The sequence below is a fragment of the Poecilia formosa genome, unplaced genomic scaffold (genome assembly GCF_000485575.1).
Source record: "Poecilia formosa unplaced genomic scaffold, Poecilia_formosa-5.1.2 Scaffold282, whole genome shotgun sequence".
NCBI classification, from domain to species: domain Eukaryota; kingdom Metazoa; phylum Chordata; class Actinopteri; order Cyprinodontiformes; family Poeciliidae; genus Poecilia; species Poecilia formosa.
The window spans coordinates 729,295-745,347 of NW_006800221.1; the positions used below are offsets into that span (position 1 = coordinate 729,295).

The 16,053-nt window shown below is 38.6% G+C and overlaps 2 protein-coding genes, 1 long non-coding RNA gene and 2 other non-coding genes across 6 annotated transcripts; 2 read left to right on the forward strand and 3 right to left on the reverse strand.

Annotated features, from left to right (window-relative positions):
• The first annotated feature begins 292 nt into the window (after positions 1-292).
• On the forward strand, positions 293-12,704 carry LOC107838589 (uncharacterized). The gene is made up of 3 exons (XR_001664681.1): positions 293-2,472; positions 8,414-8,420; positions 12,692-12,704. It is a non-coding gene; the product is annotated as an uncharacterized LOC107838589 (long non-coding RNA).
• On the reverse strand, positions 3,287-12,127 carry LOC103151470 (mitoguardin-2). Of its 2 annotated transcripts, none has more exons than XM_007571556.2 (16): positions 12,035-12,127; positions 10,490-10,698; positions 9,938-10,148; positions 9,735-9,850; positions 9,489-9,609; positions 7,989-8,116; positions 7,636-7,753; positions 7,372-7,478; positions 6,971-7,083; positions 6,630-6,702; positions 5,867-5,953; positions 5,665-5,763; positions 5,449-5,583; positions 5,312-5,365; positions 5,096-5,212; positions 3,287-4,012 (listed from the first exon to the last, which is right to left on the reverse strand). In XM_007571556.2, the coding sequence occupies exons 2-16, from the start codon at positions 10,583-10,585 to the stop codon at positions 3,803-3,805; spliced, it is 1,785 nt and encodes a 594-aa protein (XP_007571618.1). In that variant the 5' UTR covers positions 10,586-10,698; positions 12,035-12,127; the 3' UTR covers positions 3,287-3,802. The 2 variants fall into 2 exon arrangements, with proteins under 2 accessions (XP_007571618.1, XP_016536975.1); XM_016681489.1 differs by having other exon boundaries at positions 10,490-10,711; positions 12,035-12,122.
• A 332-nt stretch (positions 12,705-13,036) lies between the features above and the next one.
• LOC103151471 (alpha-N-acetylgalactosaminide alpha-2,6-sialyltransferase 3-like) lies at positions 13,037-15,618 on the forward strand. The gene is made up of 2 exons (XM_007571557.2): positions 13,037-13,556; positions 14,590-15,618. Exons 1-2 carry the CDS (start codon positions 13,398-13,400, stop codon positions 15,007-15,009), a joined length of 579 nt encoding a protein of 192 aa, XP_007571619.1. The 5' UTR covers positions 13,037-13,397; the 3' UTR covers positions 15,010-15,618.
• trnai-uau (transfer RNA isoleucine (anticodon UAU)) lies at positions 15,352-15,445 on the reverse strand. The gene is made up of 2 exons: positions 15,408-15,445; positions 15,352-15,387 (listed from the first exon to the last, which is right to left on the reverse strand). It is a non-coding gene; the product is annotated as a tRNA-Ile (tRNA).
• A 93-nt stretch (positions 15,619-15,711) lies between the features above and the next one.
• trnai-uau (transfer RNA isoleucine (anticodon UAU)) lies at positions 15,712-15,805 on the reverse strand. The gene is made up of 2 exons: positions 15,768-15,805; positions 15,712-15,747 (listed from the first exon to the last, which is right to left on the reverse strand). It is a non-coding gene; the product is annotated as a tRNA-Ile (tRNA).
• Between the last annotated feature and the right edge of the window lie 248 nt (positions 15,806-16,053).

Consider the following 16,053-nt stretch of genomic DNA (forward strand, 5'->3'; position numbering starts at 1 on the left):
GAAATAACACGTGAATGTCAAACTGAGTCTTTTTTATCTCATTAAAATGTTTTCCAGTGATATTGAATTTGATAAAGTTTGTCTTATTTGAGACTCCAGCATAAAAAAAATTTAATAAATCATAACATTATGACATAAATACATGGCTGGATAAAAAAATAAACAGAAAGAGATAAATTTGCACACATACAGAACAACTGAGCTTCTTAGGCAAAAATATACTGAGAAACAATGCAGCATAAAAATTACAACACTGCAAAAATATCCATCTGTCTTTATAATTAATATTTTGTGGAATATTTTATTATAATATTAATATATTATGGAATATATACTTGTATTTAGACTTTACTGGGTTCACAGAAACCCAGTAAAAAGACACTGTTGTTCAGCTAAGTATATTTAGTTTTAGGATGTCCAGTGGCCTGGCATTTAAGAATTTAAGATTTACCTTAGAAAAAAATAGCATCCATGTAAACATCCAACTTTGGATTAAAGTGTGTACAATGGATATTGATTGCCATCCAAACTTATTGAAACATAAATTTACAATAAACTCATTTGTATTTGTTGCACTTTTTAAAAATGTAAACAACTTTAATGTGAAATTTAACAAGGTATCAAAAGGAAACCCAATTAACACCAATTTAATAACAAAAAATAAGATTTAATACGGAGGATGTAAATCAGTTTACAGACAGTGCAATACAACAATAGAAAAGACAAAAGGCATGAGTAGGACACCTGTAATGTAGCATACATTAGTCAGGGGAGGGGGAATAATAAACATTTTGGCCTTCTGAAACCCTCTTTAAAGTCTAAAATAATCTAAATATGACAGCCCATGCTTAAATTGTAGTAATTCATACTTTTTTTTTTTTTAGATTTGATCTAATTAGAACTTAAAATATCCAACAAATCAGGTTGAGCTTGGATCTAGTACATGTTCAGTGCTACGCTGATGCATTTTAAAGAACTTACAATGCTAACATGCAAAGGCAGTTCATTTATCCAGAAAAGATGAAGGGGGAAAAAAACTCTCCGTGATGCATACACAGGTTATACATATTAAAGCATTTCATTTCAGATCATATCGCACAAAGAAAAACTAAAATAATTTAAAGATGGGCACTTCAACAAAACCTTGTGATTGTACAAACTTTTTTTCATAATATAGTTTTTTTCTTTTAAGATAACTTTGCTAGACTGTACAGCAGATATGAGCTCCATTTTATACATAGAAGTCATGTGTTGCAATAAATAATCTGACAATTTGTACATGGGAACTCTCATGCGGACGTTTACAAGAAGAAATATTTTCTGCCTCATCTTCCTGCTAAAGTGCAAATCGGTTAAAAACGCAAAGCTGCAAACCAAACCATTTACTGCAGGAACGCCTTGCACATTTGCAGCTCTGCTTCAAGTCAGACCGCTGTCCAATAAAAGCAACAGTACAGACGATGCGAGGTCAGAACAGTTCAGGAGGATGAGCAGCGTTTCTCGGCTATGAATTTATTAAGTGCATTAGAACAACTGCAGAGTTTGGATCATCGTTGCCACAAAACAGAAGTAAAATAACGTCAAAGAGCTGTTGATCTGACGAATTACTGGAATAAAACTGGAAAGAGATGGAAACTTAACCGCTGCTCTTCCAGTGATTCAAATAAATATAGATACTTGATTCATTTAATGAAGTCAGTTTAATATCTGAACTACAATGTGCCTCCATCTTTACAGTAGTACCACTAGTAGTGAAGGATTACACAAAAAAAGGTCAATTTAGTTAGGCAGTTTGTTGCCCCAATGTGGGTTTCTGTGACCCAGAAAACTTCAGGGCTTCCATCAGTGCACTTAGGTAAGCTACAACTCCCTCCTTCACTTTCTAGCCTTCATGACACCAGAATCACTCGTACGCCTACCACTTGGCACCGTCTCAGTTTAATGTATGCGTTGCAGTGATTTGAGGGTGTGTTTTCAGTAAGTATTTTTTCCCAGAGGGTTTGAATTTGTCAGATGTACTTGACTAAACAAGTTAAGAGGGATGGTATAATTCCAGAAAAAAAACAAACATAAGGGAGTCAGCTTATGCAATAGCTGGGAGTCTAACCTAAACGACTCAAGTCAATCCACAAACAATGCATTTGGAAAATAAGTTACTGGTTTACGTGACTATACTTGAAGAGAAGAGAGATTATTTTTCCGTACCGTCATCAATAACGTAGCTCACAAAGAGACAAACATTGATGCAGAAAGTCAAATTTAGGATTCCAAAAGTATACTTTTCATTACTTGGTGCTATTGCTCAATATTTTAACACTTGAAATTTTATCGTAACCTATTCTAAAAGCTTGCATTTAGAAGATTAAACATACTCCCAAGAGGCGTACTGTTTGATACCAATTGAACACTGACAATGAAATTACAAAGTTCCACTGTAGAATTTCACAAAAACTTTTTTTAAAGCACCTCCAAGTTTGACTCCTGCGATCTGAGAGAAATGGCTGATACTACCATGGATCTTGTCTGCATCGGTCCTTTTTACAGCTTCCGTGTTTCACTGTAACCAAATTTTCCTGAAATCCATAAAAGCGTTCTCGCATGAGGCTCAAACTTTTTGGCTGTAGCCTGATAGAGTGCAAGCATTTACCTTTGAAGAGGGAATTAAATTAAAAACACAATTAAGGTTGAACAAATAAATAGGTGTAAACAAATGAACTTGGATGAGGTGCCTGGTGTGATGTCACTAGAGGCATTATACCTGGTAGTTCGTTTTTGAGAGGGTAGATTTTATCACAAGTAAAAATCACATAACTAAACAACAAAAAAAAAACCGCCACGACACAATCTACAGATGACAAGCTATACCTAAGGCAAGTCTTACTGATTTAACAAAAAGCCCGGTTAGCAGCTTTAAAACTGAACAGATTCTAAAAATTAATTCATGATGATTGTATATTTATAGAGAAATGTCTCACAAACCGTGTTATCTAACACATTTTTCGGATGCCAGTTTCAGTTCTCCTCTGCTCTGAAGTTTACGCTTTATGCTTGTATTTAGTTGTCATTTCCTGACAGTCGGCCAAGGGAATAGTCAATTCAAATTCAAACTAAAAGCCAAATTGGATCGTGAAATACCAGTTTTAGATTATTTGTTCAAAAACCCCATATCAGATACGTCTCAGTGTTATTCAGCTCGTTGGAACTCCTGGAATAAAGGAGGATTTAGGGACAATTAAGGTGAAGGCCATCTTGCCTCTCTTATTTCAAGAACTATAAGCAGCAGCGATTTCATTAAGAAATAACCTTCAGTTTTTCACATAAAACACAAAAGCACGTTCTCTCTTTGCTCGTCAGAGTGAAGGCGGGTATTCAGCCCAAACCCACAGGTGATGAACACACTTCTCAGAAGAATCTCGTTTGGGTCACCAGAAGGCGAAGTCCTCGTGTGTTGGAAGTGTTTGTCAGCCGTGTTTTCACCAAGCATCTGAATCGCCCCCAGGCAGAGGTAGAGGCAGGAACAAGTCCTCACACGCCTGTGATAATTTGATTACAGTCGTCATTCTGGATACGTAACAAAGCGGCAACACGAGGGACGAGAGGAATCCAGGACCCAGACGCTCTCCCTCATTAGCAGGAACAAGGAGACCTGGTGAAATAAATCCCATGACATGTCGTTGTGTTTAAGAGCACAGATGGAGGAAAGGATAAACAATTGACTGAATAATGCTGGTTCTCAGTGTGTCACAGAACAAGGGCTCGGTGCAGAAATCAATGCGGAGTTCAGACTCTTTGTCGAAGCGCTTCATGACACTTTGTTGGTCCCGTAGGAGCCCTCAGCGTCTCTGGGCATGGCTCCATTGAGCTCCAACAGACTGTCGACTCCCAGATAGCCCAGTAGGATCTCACTTCTGCGGTGGGAAAGTTTCAGGATGTCTTCGGCCAAGCACTGCTCGGAGGTGAAGCGGACCTTGTCGTGGTCGAACATATCTTTGAGGTACTGCACTATTTGTTGCTGCGGGTAAAAAGGAGAGAAGATGACAGAGGTTTTATATCATAATAAGAAACTTATGCATTAGATTCCTGTAGCTCCTGGTGAGCTGCTGCGAGAAGACAACTCAGTTACTTCAAAGAAATCGACCTGCACTTTTGTGAGGCAATTCGTCTGATGAAGCCCCAAGTTTACATGATTTAATGACATCTAGTGGCAGAAAGGCAAACTGCAACCATCTGAATTACCTTGAGATTTTTGAGGCATCTCGAGATTTAGAAACGGTTAATATCTCAACTGCAGTACATAACTCTCATCCAGAACTGGGTGAACTCTAAATGGAGGTGATAGTTATATGATTTTCTCTGGTCTATTACAAGTGTGAATCAGTAATAAGTGCCTTGATTTCTTGCTTGGGTGGTTTCTAGTGAGCCTAGAGTCATTGCAAAAAGAAAATACACACACTCCTAAAAAATATGGTCTGGTCTTAGTAGGTTTTAAATATTATTGAAATTTCATCAAGACCTGAAAAAACACAACAAATTCAACACTGATATTATTTATAGATATAAAGTCGTAGTAGAAGGTTTGTCGAAAACTAATGCACCACAAAAAGAAACATAGATAAAAAACTGTCTGCATACAGATTTCATATTGGAATAAATTGAGGGATTTTTTTTTTTTTATTACAGATTGAGTATGAGGGAATTTGGTCTTGGACAGATATGACAGTGATGTGCAAGACTTTATGTGTAATCGTTTCTTGTGTTCATTCAAAATGCGAACACGTCGGTATTAGTGAGTGAGAAACCTCAAGCTTCAATGTCCAAGATGTTATTCCGTTTCTGAATTTAAGACACCAAGAAAGTCCTCTGCTGCAGTTTAGATATTAACTTTCTAAAACTTTTAAAAGACTCAAAACCTTTAATAATCTTGAACTATCCCTTTAAGTGTGAAGGACTGACATTGAAAAGCTGTTGTCTTTAAATAAAGGCAAGTTTATGTCATCATAAATCATGCATTTTAAATGTAAAAAGTTTCAAACAAAGTGACCAGTGTTTCATTTTGAAATTTTTTTTGTCTTGTTTGTGTATGCTCTGCTCTCACCTTGAAAATTGTGCAAACCTCACTCAGGTGCTGCCTTGGTCCCAAAAACCCAAAAGCTAAAACTGGGCTCACGTGCTCTGATATGGCATAAAAGTGGGCGATAAATCCGTCGGGAACCTACGGAGCGCAGTTAGGACAAGCATTTAGAAATCTACTTCATCAATAAAAAGAGAGCAGCGAAAAGATTTGGATCAGTCAAGACAGGCTCAGGCTCACCATAAGAAGACGCCTTTTAGCTTTCAACACCGACCAGCAGGCGGTCGCCAGAGCCTGGGAGGAAGAAGAAAACGTCCCTTAAGAGAAATTGCCAGGAAATGGTAAATGTGCTTCTGGATGTAAGCGTGGAAATTAACCGTTTCTTTAAAGCTGTCAGACAGCCAGCGGTTCCTCAGAACGGCTAACACAGAGGAGGGCGGGCTCTCCAGGTCCTCGAACGCATCCATCAGGATAAAGTCCAAAACAATGTCAAAAAAGTTCATACACACCACCTGCGGCGACCAAAGAACCCGACGGTATTTAGCTGTTTCAAGTAGGACGTTTTAAATGATCGGAGTGACTTGAGCACTCACCCCTCGACCCTCCAGCTCCATTTTTGTAATGGCCCACGTTTCCTCTCTCTGGGTGTAAAGCAGCATGTCTTCGTAGCTCTCCAGGAAGGCTTTGGGACTCTGGGTCACAATATAGATGTATAAGATATTTAGATCTCTTTAAAAAAAATAGAAACAAAGCAGGTTAATTTATGCAAACCGAAGTTAATTGAATCATTTGTACCTTGTTAGCCTTAACCATTAGCCCTGCAACCATCTGTTTCCCTGTCTCCATAAAAAACGTGCGATGAGTTTCATCCAACAACAGGACCTGAACAAAAAAAGAGAAACATGACATATTACAGTTAGTAATTTAGTTAGGTGGAATACATAAATATTATCTAGATTTTCATTGGTGAGCCACTGTAATTGCTGAATTACAATGGCTCACCAAAATATTCAGACCCGATGAAAATGTTCAGTATTTTGTCATGCAGAAATCTGACAAACTTTATTTAGGTTTATCGGAGGAGAGGGGAACTGGTGTTCAAAGACATAATTTTTGTGGTTGTGATGTGAAAATGTAACCAAAATATGTCAGTTTCTTAAAACAGAAATTAAAGCTTGCAATAAGATTCTGATGAACAGCCCAATGAAGCTGAGATCTAAAATGATTCTAAATGATAAGGTTTAAATTTTAACATTCAGTCACTGACGGCATTTATCCCACCTTGCAATGATGTTTTAAATAAATAATGCACTTCAAATAAACACTTCATATCTCCAGCTGTACAATTTGTTCACACATAAGCAGGTGAAGACTCTTGGTTTCGTCTATTTTTAGCAAACAGGACAGTATGTGATCCTTTTGTCCTGGTAGCTTTAGTCAGGACTTGGCTCAAGGAAAGAAACCTGAGGAGGCTCCTGTCGAGTGCAGCAGCAGACAAGCAGAATGTTAAACAAAATGAATAATAAAATAATAATAACCCCTGTGCGCAGGAACACACCTGGAATGCTTGTCTCACACAGTGAAGCTTGGAGAGGAAATCTTGGTCACTGTAGCATTCAAGTAATTCAGTCCTGGAAAAAAAGACAGAGGAAGAGTGAACTTCAGACTGTTTGGAGGAAAGCAAGTTATATTTGAGGCAGTAGGAGGGTGACAAAAAAAATGAAATATTCAAACTCTCAGCTTATGAAGGAAAGTTTGGAGCTCTCTCAGTAGGAAGATTAAGGTAGTTTCATTTTACGGTGCACGTAACTGCATAGGACTAATTTGACATGATTTATTACCTAAACAGGGACCAAAAATGGTCAAACTTGTGCAAAAATAAATAATCTACATAGTTACCTCAAGGTTCTATACTTCACTCTGCCTTCCTGCACCAGAGACAAGGCTTCTTCATACAGAGCTGCTAGCTTCATTGGTGGGTAGATCTCATCCAGAGTTATATTTTCAAACAGCTGCACAGAAAAATTTGTTTAAAGAAATTATTTTTTTGTTAATTACAAGGAGGGAGAACATGATGACATTTCTTGCCATGTTATCTGGGATACACAGCACTACATGTATGTAAATAGAGCGTAAAACAAAACATTTCTTTGTCAATTCTTTTTCCAATGACTCTTTATTTATTTGTATAAAAAACAGCAGGCATGAGTGCAAGTTTGCGTTTCGAGTGCTTAAAAATGCACCTGCTGACACACAGACAAGACGACTTTCACTTGTTGTTGTTGAGGAGAGCAGCTCACCTCTGCAGCGGAGAAAAACGAGTCATCAGACGAAACTGAAGCCGCATCCTCATCTTGCAGCCGGTGGAAACTCTCTACGCGAGGCAAGATCAGAGTTCCTTCGCTCTCTGAAGACAGACAAGGAAAAAATAAAATAAAACACAACAATATGGGTAATGAAGAATTAAAACCGCAGTTAACTTTTCAGGTCCTGATTTCATTGATGATGTCAAACGCAGATATTTATTTATTTATTTTTTGGTTCATCTTGAAGCTGGTCGTTACCAAAGTCGGCCAGTACGCTCTCCGCTGGGATGCTGCCGCCAAAATCCTCTTGCAGGTGGTACGCCCTGTGTAGGAGAGTCTCCAGCTTCTCGGCAAACAGTTTATTACGATCTTCGTTCTACAAGCAAGATGGAAATTAGAAATTAAGATTTTTTTTTTTTTTATAGTATCATTTATAATCTAGAGTTCTAGATGAGCTCAGTTTTATAAGTTTTATATAATTTGCGTTCCACACCAAATCTGGCAATGTTTCATTGAGGAAGGGAAAATATAAAACAAAACAATCCAGAAATATAACTAATTTAAAAGAGCCACAAGAGTTTAAAACGTGGTTTTCTAGTGGCGATGGTTACCGTGAGAAAGTCTCTGCACGCCGCCCCCTGCAGAGCAAGGCTGTTGTTACTGGAGGTCGAGTTGCCTTGGTGACGAATGTTTAAGGCTTGTTCCCACTTTCGCAGTGCTTCATCAAACAGCTCCATTCCTACAGAGTGAGAACGAAAAAAATCTAACAAATCCCTTTAAGTATTACCTGCTTCACTGATGCAATACACACATCTCAAGGACAAAACCCGGCACCGCCATGTACTTTCTTATCCCTGACGGATCAAATGGGAAGCCCTTCCAGTGGTAAACTGGGGTTTACCACATGTAATTAATTGGTTAATTACATGAACTAATTAATTACATGTGCATTACTAATGTCGCTGTAACTCCGAGTCTCTGTCAAGTGAACAGAGTTTGACCTTAAGTTTTCAACAAACTGCAGTGGACTGGAGAGGAAATTAGTCACATCATGCCAAAAAAAAAGAAAAGGGGGTGCCCAGTATTAACATTCTGATTTGAACGTGTTGGTTTACAAGAGCGGAAAGCCAACATGGTTCTGTCCGGTGAGTCTTTGAAACGTGAGAGCTGAGGCGGTAATCAAAAGATGTAGGTGGAATTTTACTGCAGATAAAAAGTGCCTGGATCCTTCTGGGTTATCGTTCTGTGGCCATTTGTTGGATTTTTACTTTTCATTTGAATGTCAGCAAAAATAATTATTGATTAAAATCGCGCTGCTATATTTTTTTATACCCTTCGTCCTTCTAGTCTGCTTTGACTTTTAAGGTTGTTTTCCTGCGTGTGTTCTGAAACTTTACAATTCCTGTCCACAATTTTACCAATTCCCCCTCGTAAACATATGCTTATTTCACTTGGAACGCATCTTCCAAACACGTTTGATTCTTTCTCCAGAATATCCCAAGTTTCTGAAGACGGTTTTGCAGGAAAGGGCAATGATATTTTACCAGTTTGACTTCTTATCGTTTTGTTTTGTCTCGAGTCAAACGCAAAACTAACAATCTCAACACAGAACATCATGTATCTAGTCCCTGAAAAAGTTTTTCTTTGCTCAAACTAAGCAACGTTTAGGTGCTGAGACAGCACTTTTTTTTTTCTGTGCTGCAAAGATAAAAATGGCGACATCCAAGCACTGGTCCTTGTTTAGAGGTAAACATAAAAAAATCTAAATTGAAACATCAGCACAACATCAGCTCTTTATGCTCCTGCAGAGTGGCAGAAAGGGGGTTATGTTTCTGTCACTGGAAACTCAAGCTTATTGCAGCAAGCTCCAACATGGCAGAAAAAAATGACTGAGAAATAAGATGCAAACAGCAAAAAAATAAATAAAAATAAAAATCAACCTCAATCTAGTCAATGCATCAACAAATTCCTTGAACCTTCTAGATGGTTTCAAAATCATCTCAACAGATAATTTTGTTTATATATTAGAAATATAACTTATGACTCAAATCTATCAAAAAACAAAGCAGAGAGTGACTTTCAAGGTTCATGAATATCACATGACAACGCACCCATCAAATACAGGTTCTCTGCGTTAGCATCCTCCACCACTCCCGATTCTTCCACCACAGGCTCCGCCTCCCAGGGAGTGGAAGGGTTAATTGGCTGGTTGGGAGAGTTTGGGACTCTAGTCTGTGCCAGAACAAACCACACAGAGACATAGACATCAAACACACAGGTGAAAACTGGAAAAAACAACAACAAAAAAAGACAAAAGACATGCAAACAATGGAAAAACCATGACGTATGAAACTAACAGATGCCAAGCTGTGTGAGGAACTCGAGTGTTTACTGGGAGCCAGCGAGGAAATCCCACTCATGGTGTCATTGCTCCGAGAGCTGGGGCTCATCACCTGGCGGCTGGTAATGGGGCCTGTCACAAACAGGATGCGAGAGATGCTGAAAGGAGCAGCTGAAAGTCACACTTACAAAACTCCCACTATTGGTTTTTGTTGCAAACCTCTCTTCAGAGATGAGGGTCTTCCTGTCTTCAGCAGAGCCTCGGGTATTCCCACGGTCTTCGAGCCCTCCTTCACTTGGTCTGCCTGTTTCCTTTTCCTGCCTCTCCTTTTCAGCTGGTGAGCGGTCAGGGCCAGCGCTACGCTTCCGAGTGCCGTCGCAAACAGCACCTTCTTCAGGCTCGGGGAAAGCCTTAGCTGAGAAAATATGGACTGAAAGCAGGAAGGATGGAGAGAAACGTCAGACTCCAGGAATTGTATTCATTGTCACAATTAAAAAGGAAAAGATCGAAAAAAAAAAATCTTCAGCACTTTTATTTCGACAGCCATGAATAGAATTAAAAAACCCAACTAGTCGCCTTAGGAAATCATCTAATCAGTGAAGACAGTCCAACTGTATGTACGTAATCTCAGCTGTTTGGTGAAGGCCTCAGGCGTTCGCTGGATGACATTACTGAACAAGCAGCATCTTTTAAAGCTAATGCAAAAATGTAACAAAAAAAAATCCACGTCGTTTTGTGAATAAGTGTAGCCATTATCATAAAAGGTGTTACCTGTCCAAATGTGGAGTAGAGAAAGACCGGTATCTCTGCCACAGTCATGGCCAAAGCCTGGGCGACAGACATCCCGTCTGGCTGTCTCAGTGACATTTCAAGAGTCCCTCACATCCACCAAATGTACGGTTTTCTTTCCGCTCTCAGGCCAGCGCAACACTCAGCTCGCTGATCACACTTCCCGCTGTCATCCACCCCTGGGTCCGAACCTGACAACAGACACTACAACACGTGAGACACAACTTGTGTTCAAATGGGCATTGCTGCAGTGGTTTGATACTTTCATAGATTGTAAAATACAGATAATAAAATCTAGCGAGCGTTGAGAGATGCCACCTAACTCATTCCAAAAAAAAAAAAAAAGATAAAAGTTGCACTTGATCCGACATTTATAGGCGTAACGCCACGTGAGCTGAATGACATGCAAATGAGGGAATTGAGCCATTTGATGCAGGAGTTTTGGAAAATGGATGCATTAAAAAGTTCCAAGATAGCAGCTCTTGAGGAATGGACTTGGACACTGCTGCTGGTATTGATCAACATGGCAAAAGCATTAGGGAACCAATTGATTTCCTATTTGGTCAAGAACGACACTTTAAAGCCACAGTAATTATTCTGAGTGATGTTTGGTTTAGGAACAGAGGATAAAAGACAATGCTTATACATGTTTTGCAGAAGATACCAACCAGCAAAACCCACTTATGATGTAGAGACCCAGACTTATCTGTGACTTTTAGCAATATCTGTCGGTTTAACACTACACATTGTGGATCCATCTATTTGTAGGAGGAGGATTTGTTTTTTATTAGGACCTTCACATATTGATTCATTCTGATGCATGTAAAATGCCTCAATCTATTGCTAAATAATATTAAATACAGGGTACAAATGCATACAGTTATAACTATATTTGTTTTAAGGTTTTTGCTTCATGGCAAACAACAAATGAGTTGATTCAATCTCAGGAAATCAAGCTTGGATTTCCTGAGATCTCGGGAAATCTGACACGAAACTTGACACGAAACCAGCTTCTTTATCAGCTAATAACACTTATAGTGCAGATGGCGCGCCAGCCTGCACTTATTAATGTGGAGCTACTTCCAATGTCGCCGTCTTCTGATAAAAGCTGCCGTTTTTAACCAAATAGCGAAAAGTGTGTACAAATCACAGAACGGTTCCGTATTCGGATGCTTGTAAATAAGATTTAAACCAAATTCAAAACACATAGATCACAAACCGATACTGTAAATATCACCATGACTTTCTACATGAAATACACAACAAGACTAAGCTCTGGGTTTAAAAAAAAAATTTCTGCTAAACCCAGGGTAAAATCAGCCGGGGACAGCTCTGAAATGTCCAGCATGCTAACATTAGCTAGCTCATTTAGCTGGCCTAGACCATCGGTCAGTTCCCCTCACTGCATCAGAGAATGACTCGGTCTATGGAGCTCTGAACTGACACTTCACAGGTGTCAGCAGCAACCAAAGTACAGCAACACTGACCAACAACTAATAACATAATCCCTCTCCGACACCAACATACCGTGAGCATCCAAGACGTCAGAGAAGGGCATCCCGAAGTCACCGTCAGTGAAGGCAGCACAGCATTGTTTTAGGGCGGGACTTTGAAAATACACGGATGTTGACACGCTCTTCAGCCAATCGGAGGAGGATAATTGTGGGCGCACCTTTTCTAAGCGAATAGTATAAAGGAAGGGAGGGACATAGACTACTGGAATCCAATCAACTTGCAGGTGTTATGTTGCACCTGGAAGTTTATGATTCTTCCATCCCAATGCGAACAATGCAGAAAATTATCACAGTTTGAATTTTCTTTAACTCTTCCGTACGCAACAGCATTTTTGAACTTTATTGTCCTGACATTTAACATAAATATCTATTTATTAATAATGTTTCCGTGTGATCTTTTTTAAACCCATACTTAAACACAAGACATATGAAATTAAGTCAGTTGAATAATGAGAAGTCAAAAATGTTTGTAAAGGTTATTAAAATATATAAGATGCAAAATATAAATTGTATGAATAAAAACACACGTAACTTTTTTTTATATAAACAATATGCACAGTTTAACAACACCGTTAAGTGACAGAGTAACTTAGATTTTATGTATTCTGAATATTGACGTTTAAATTAAAGATGAAAGACGTTCCTCCCACCAGACTAGCGACTGTTTCAGACTAGAATTTGAAAACCATTGGCAGTGATTTATTCTATAAATTAAAATTTTACACGCGGTCCTTAAAGGTAGCAAAAAGCCACTGCCTGTTAGTGTACGGTAAATAAGCGCGGTTGTAACATTTGCTTCCGATTTTGTCAATCATATTTCAGAATAAAAGCATGTTTACTTCCAGAAACCGTAGCAGACGTCATTGGAATTAGAGTGTATGAATATGTGCGCTATTCTACATGGATATTAAAACTGTCACTAAATATACAAATGAAAATAAATGCAGAATATCTCTTCGAAATCGATTTGAAATTTTTAATATGAAAATAAATTCCGGTTTGCGTTGTTTTCATCTGAAATCATAGAGCCCTTACAAAAGAAGTTGGGCAGATCTTTATCAGGCCTACACAAGAAGAGAAACTATAGTAGAGTTATATAAGAATAACGAGTCTGTTAGCTTCCGGAGGATAAAATCAAAAGTTATGACTACTGGAAAATGAACCTAAATTCCACCTGCACGGGTAATGGGAAACTTCCTGATGCAAAATTCCTCATCACCATGATTCGGAGATGTATTTCTCACCCCTTGGAGTTACACAAAGTCTGAGCTTTCTGGATGGAGAATGCGGAATAATTACTCTACTGTTGCGACAGGTGCACAGAAGGATGTCGGACTAGGGGAGCAGCTTTCAGATATAAGCTGCTGCTCTTCAATATGCGGCCGAGGCATATGCTTCGTCTGTGTTTCTCCATGCTCACCCTGACCTTGCTGTTCTGGCTTAGAGTGCTGATCGCACAGGACAGACTTTCACCTGCTGCACAAAACTCATCACTCAGGGGCTACAGCAGGATTAGCCCGCACAGAAAGACCACGGTGAGTCGGGTGATGATCCAGGACAAGAAGGCCCACATAAAGCTCTCATTCATTAGCTTCTTGGGACAAGTTAAATTGATATAATCAGCTAAGTAATCCCATTTTGTTTACTTTATATGCTGAAACATCTGTGAAAAAAAAATATTTTGACGATATGTTAGTAATTGCATTTTGTTTCATTTTTTAAAGATTAACTTTTTAATTTGTATACTACAGTCACTAGTCTTAAAAGTTGAAGTGGTTTTTTAAAAAATGCACATGAAAAATGATTTGATGTACTGCTGAGTGCAAAACCCTCACCATTTCTCCACAGCTTTATAACACATTATTAACCCTTTATTCAAAGCTTGAGAAAGTTGGATGTTGGGACCGCACTGGGAGTCGCAAATCAATAATTGTGCAGTTGAAATATACTCTAAAAATCAAAATAAATAACCAAAAAATATAATGGTAAGAACACATTTATGCTATAATTGTTGGAAGAGATGCAAAACAAAGACTTTTCAAAAATAGATAAAACTATAATTGATCAGCTCTTTATGTTGTGTTGCTTTTCAGGTTATGCTTGCAAAGCAGTTGTCAGGGATCAAAAGTTTAATCCACTGTAATGCTGGTGATGGTCAAAAGCTTGATGCTTCTTAAGTTATACTGCTTGTGAACAATACATTAGTATTAATGCAAATTTGGTCAGTTAACACAGTCATTTCTTACTCTTTTAGACACTCTGGATAAGTTATAGTTTAATCCCAAACATAATTCACTACACTATTTCTGTTTGCTACTTGCAGACATATTGTAAGAGATAATTTGTGTAGCTTTCTCCAAATTCACTACTTTACCTATATATTTCTTACTTCCTGTTTCTCTGATTAAGACTTTATTTATTTATTTGTCACTGAGGCTAGCATTCCAATGTCATTATGTTCTAGAAACGTAATGACAAATAAATGCCATATGTAGATTTGATAAACTAATTCTGGCTGAGGTGTAGCGATGTCTGTGAGTCTAAATCTGTCTTATCTTCTCTCTGCAGTTTCTGGATGTTCACTGCAGCCACTGTGCTGTGGTCTCCAGCTCCGGTCAGATGCTTGGCGCCGGTGCTGGAGATGAAATTGACCGAACGGGATGCGTGATCCGCATGAACAATGCCCCCACCAGAGGGTACGAGAAAGACGTCGGGAAACGCACCACCATGCGGGTTGTGTCTCACACCAGTGTTCCTCTGCTGGTAGAAAACGAGCAGTATTATTTCAAGCAGTCCGCGAATACGACGTATGTGTTTTGGGGCCCCAAAAGGAACATGAGGCAAGACGGAGAAGGAATTATTTTCAATGTCCTGCTGAAGCTGGCTGTTAAGTACCGGAAATCGAACATGTATGTCGTGACCGAAAGCAAGATTAAGTACTGCGACAGTGTGTTTCAGAATGAAACTGGAAAAAACAGGTGGGTTTAGTTTCTCAGCTGAGTAAGCAAGAAATGTTAAAATTATGAAAATGCAAAAAAATGTTAAGGCTTATAAACCCCATATATCACAGTTCCTAAAACACTTTTTCATAGATTTAGGTAGCAAAAAAAGGGGTTTTAATAAACTGAAATTTCTAAGTACCGCACACTAACCAACAACCACTAGAGACTATGACAAAGGTTCAGATATCTAACACATACCTGTTTATGTGACGAGAAGTTTCTCATCTCATTCACCCAATAACTAAACCTAGTTATGAGTTACTTCTATGCCTAACATTACTGTTCAGCTTCCAATAAATGATTATTCATTTTTCTTTTGAAAAACATCTGCTCCAGGTGAGGCTTGAACTCACAACCTTGGCATCACTTTGCAGTTTACTGTCTTATAAGTACCACGCACTGACCGATTGTGCCACTGGAGCTGGTGAAAGTAATGGAAAGAATAAACAGATTTAAGTGACAAGGCATTCTTCATCCCATTCATCAGGTTTTGTCATCAGGACTTCACAACTATTTCCATTTTGGACACAGCTCAGCCATGTTCCAAAGAGCCAATATGATAAAGTAACTGTTTTTTGACAAAAAAAAAAAAAAATCTTTCCGATTCTCCTAAATAAATGGGATTTCAGGGTTTCAGTCTTTGGTTATTTCCACGGATCGTTAATAATTTTTGTTCTGAAAAAACATCTGCTCCAGGTGAGGCTTGAACTCACAGCCTCGGCATCACTTCGCAGGTGACTGTCTTATAAGTACCGCGCGCTGACCGATTGCGCCACTGGAGCCTGTGAAAATTGTTCCAATATCTGATAGATATCTGTTTATCTGACAAAACATTCCTAGTCCCATCGCCAGGATTTTTCAGCAGGGCTTCACGACTATTGCCGTTATGGATGTAGGTTAACCCTGTGCCAAAAGCCAATTTGACCTATTTGACCAGTAATTTCAATGGACAACTCTTAAATTAAACAAAGACAATGGATGGAAAGATATTTTAATATATTGTAATTTGTTATACTTCAGGATGAACTCT

Coding starts and splice junctions, on each gene's coding strand:
- LOC103151470 (XM_007571556.2), bottom strand. CDS start 10,585: ATGTCACTGAGACAGCCAGACGGGATGTCTGTCGCCCAGGCTTTGGCC. Junction 6,703..6,970: donor GTGAAGTATAGAACCTTGAG/GTAACTATGTAG, acceptor CTTTTTTTCCAG/GACTGAATTACTTGAATGCT. Junction 5,366..5,448: donor CTGACAGCTTTAAAGAAACG/GTTAATTTCCAC, acceptor TCTTCCTCCCAG/GCTCTGGCGACCGCCTGCTG.
- LOC103151471 (XM_007571557.2), top strand. CDS start 13,398: ATGCGGCCGAGGCATATGCTTCGTCTGTGTTTCTCCATGCTCACCCTG. Junction 13,557..14,589: donor GCCCGCACAGAAAGACCACG/GTGAGTCGGGTG, acceptor TTCTCTCTGCAG/TTTCTGGATGTTCACTGCAG.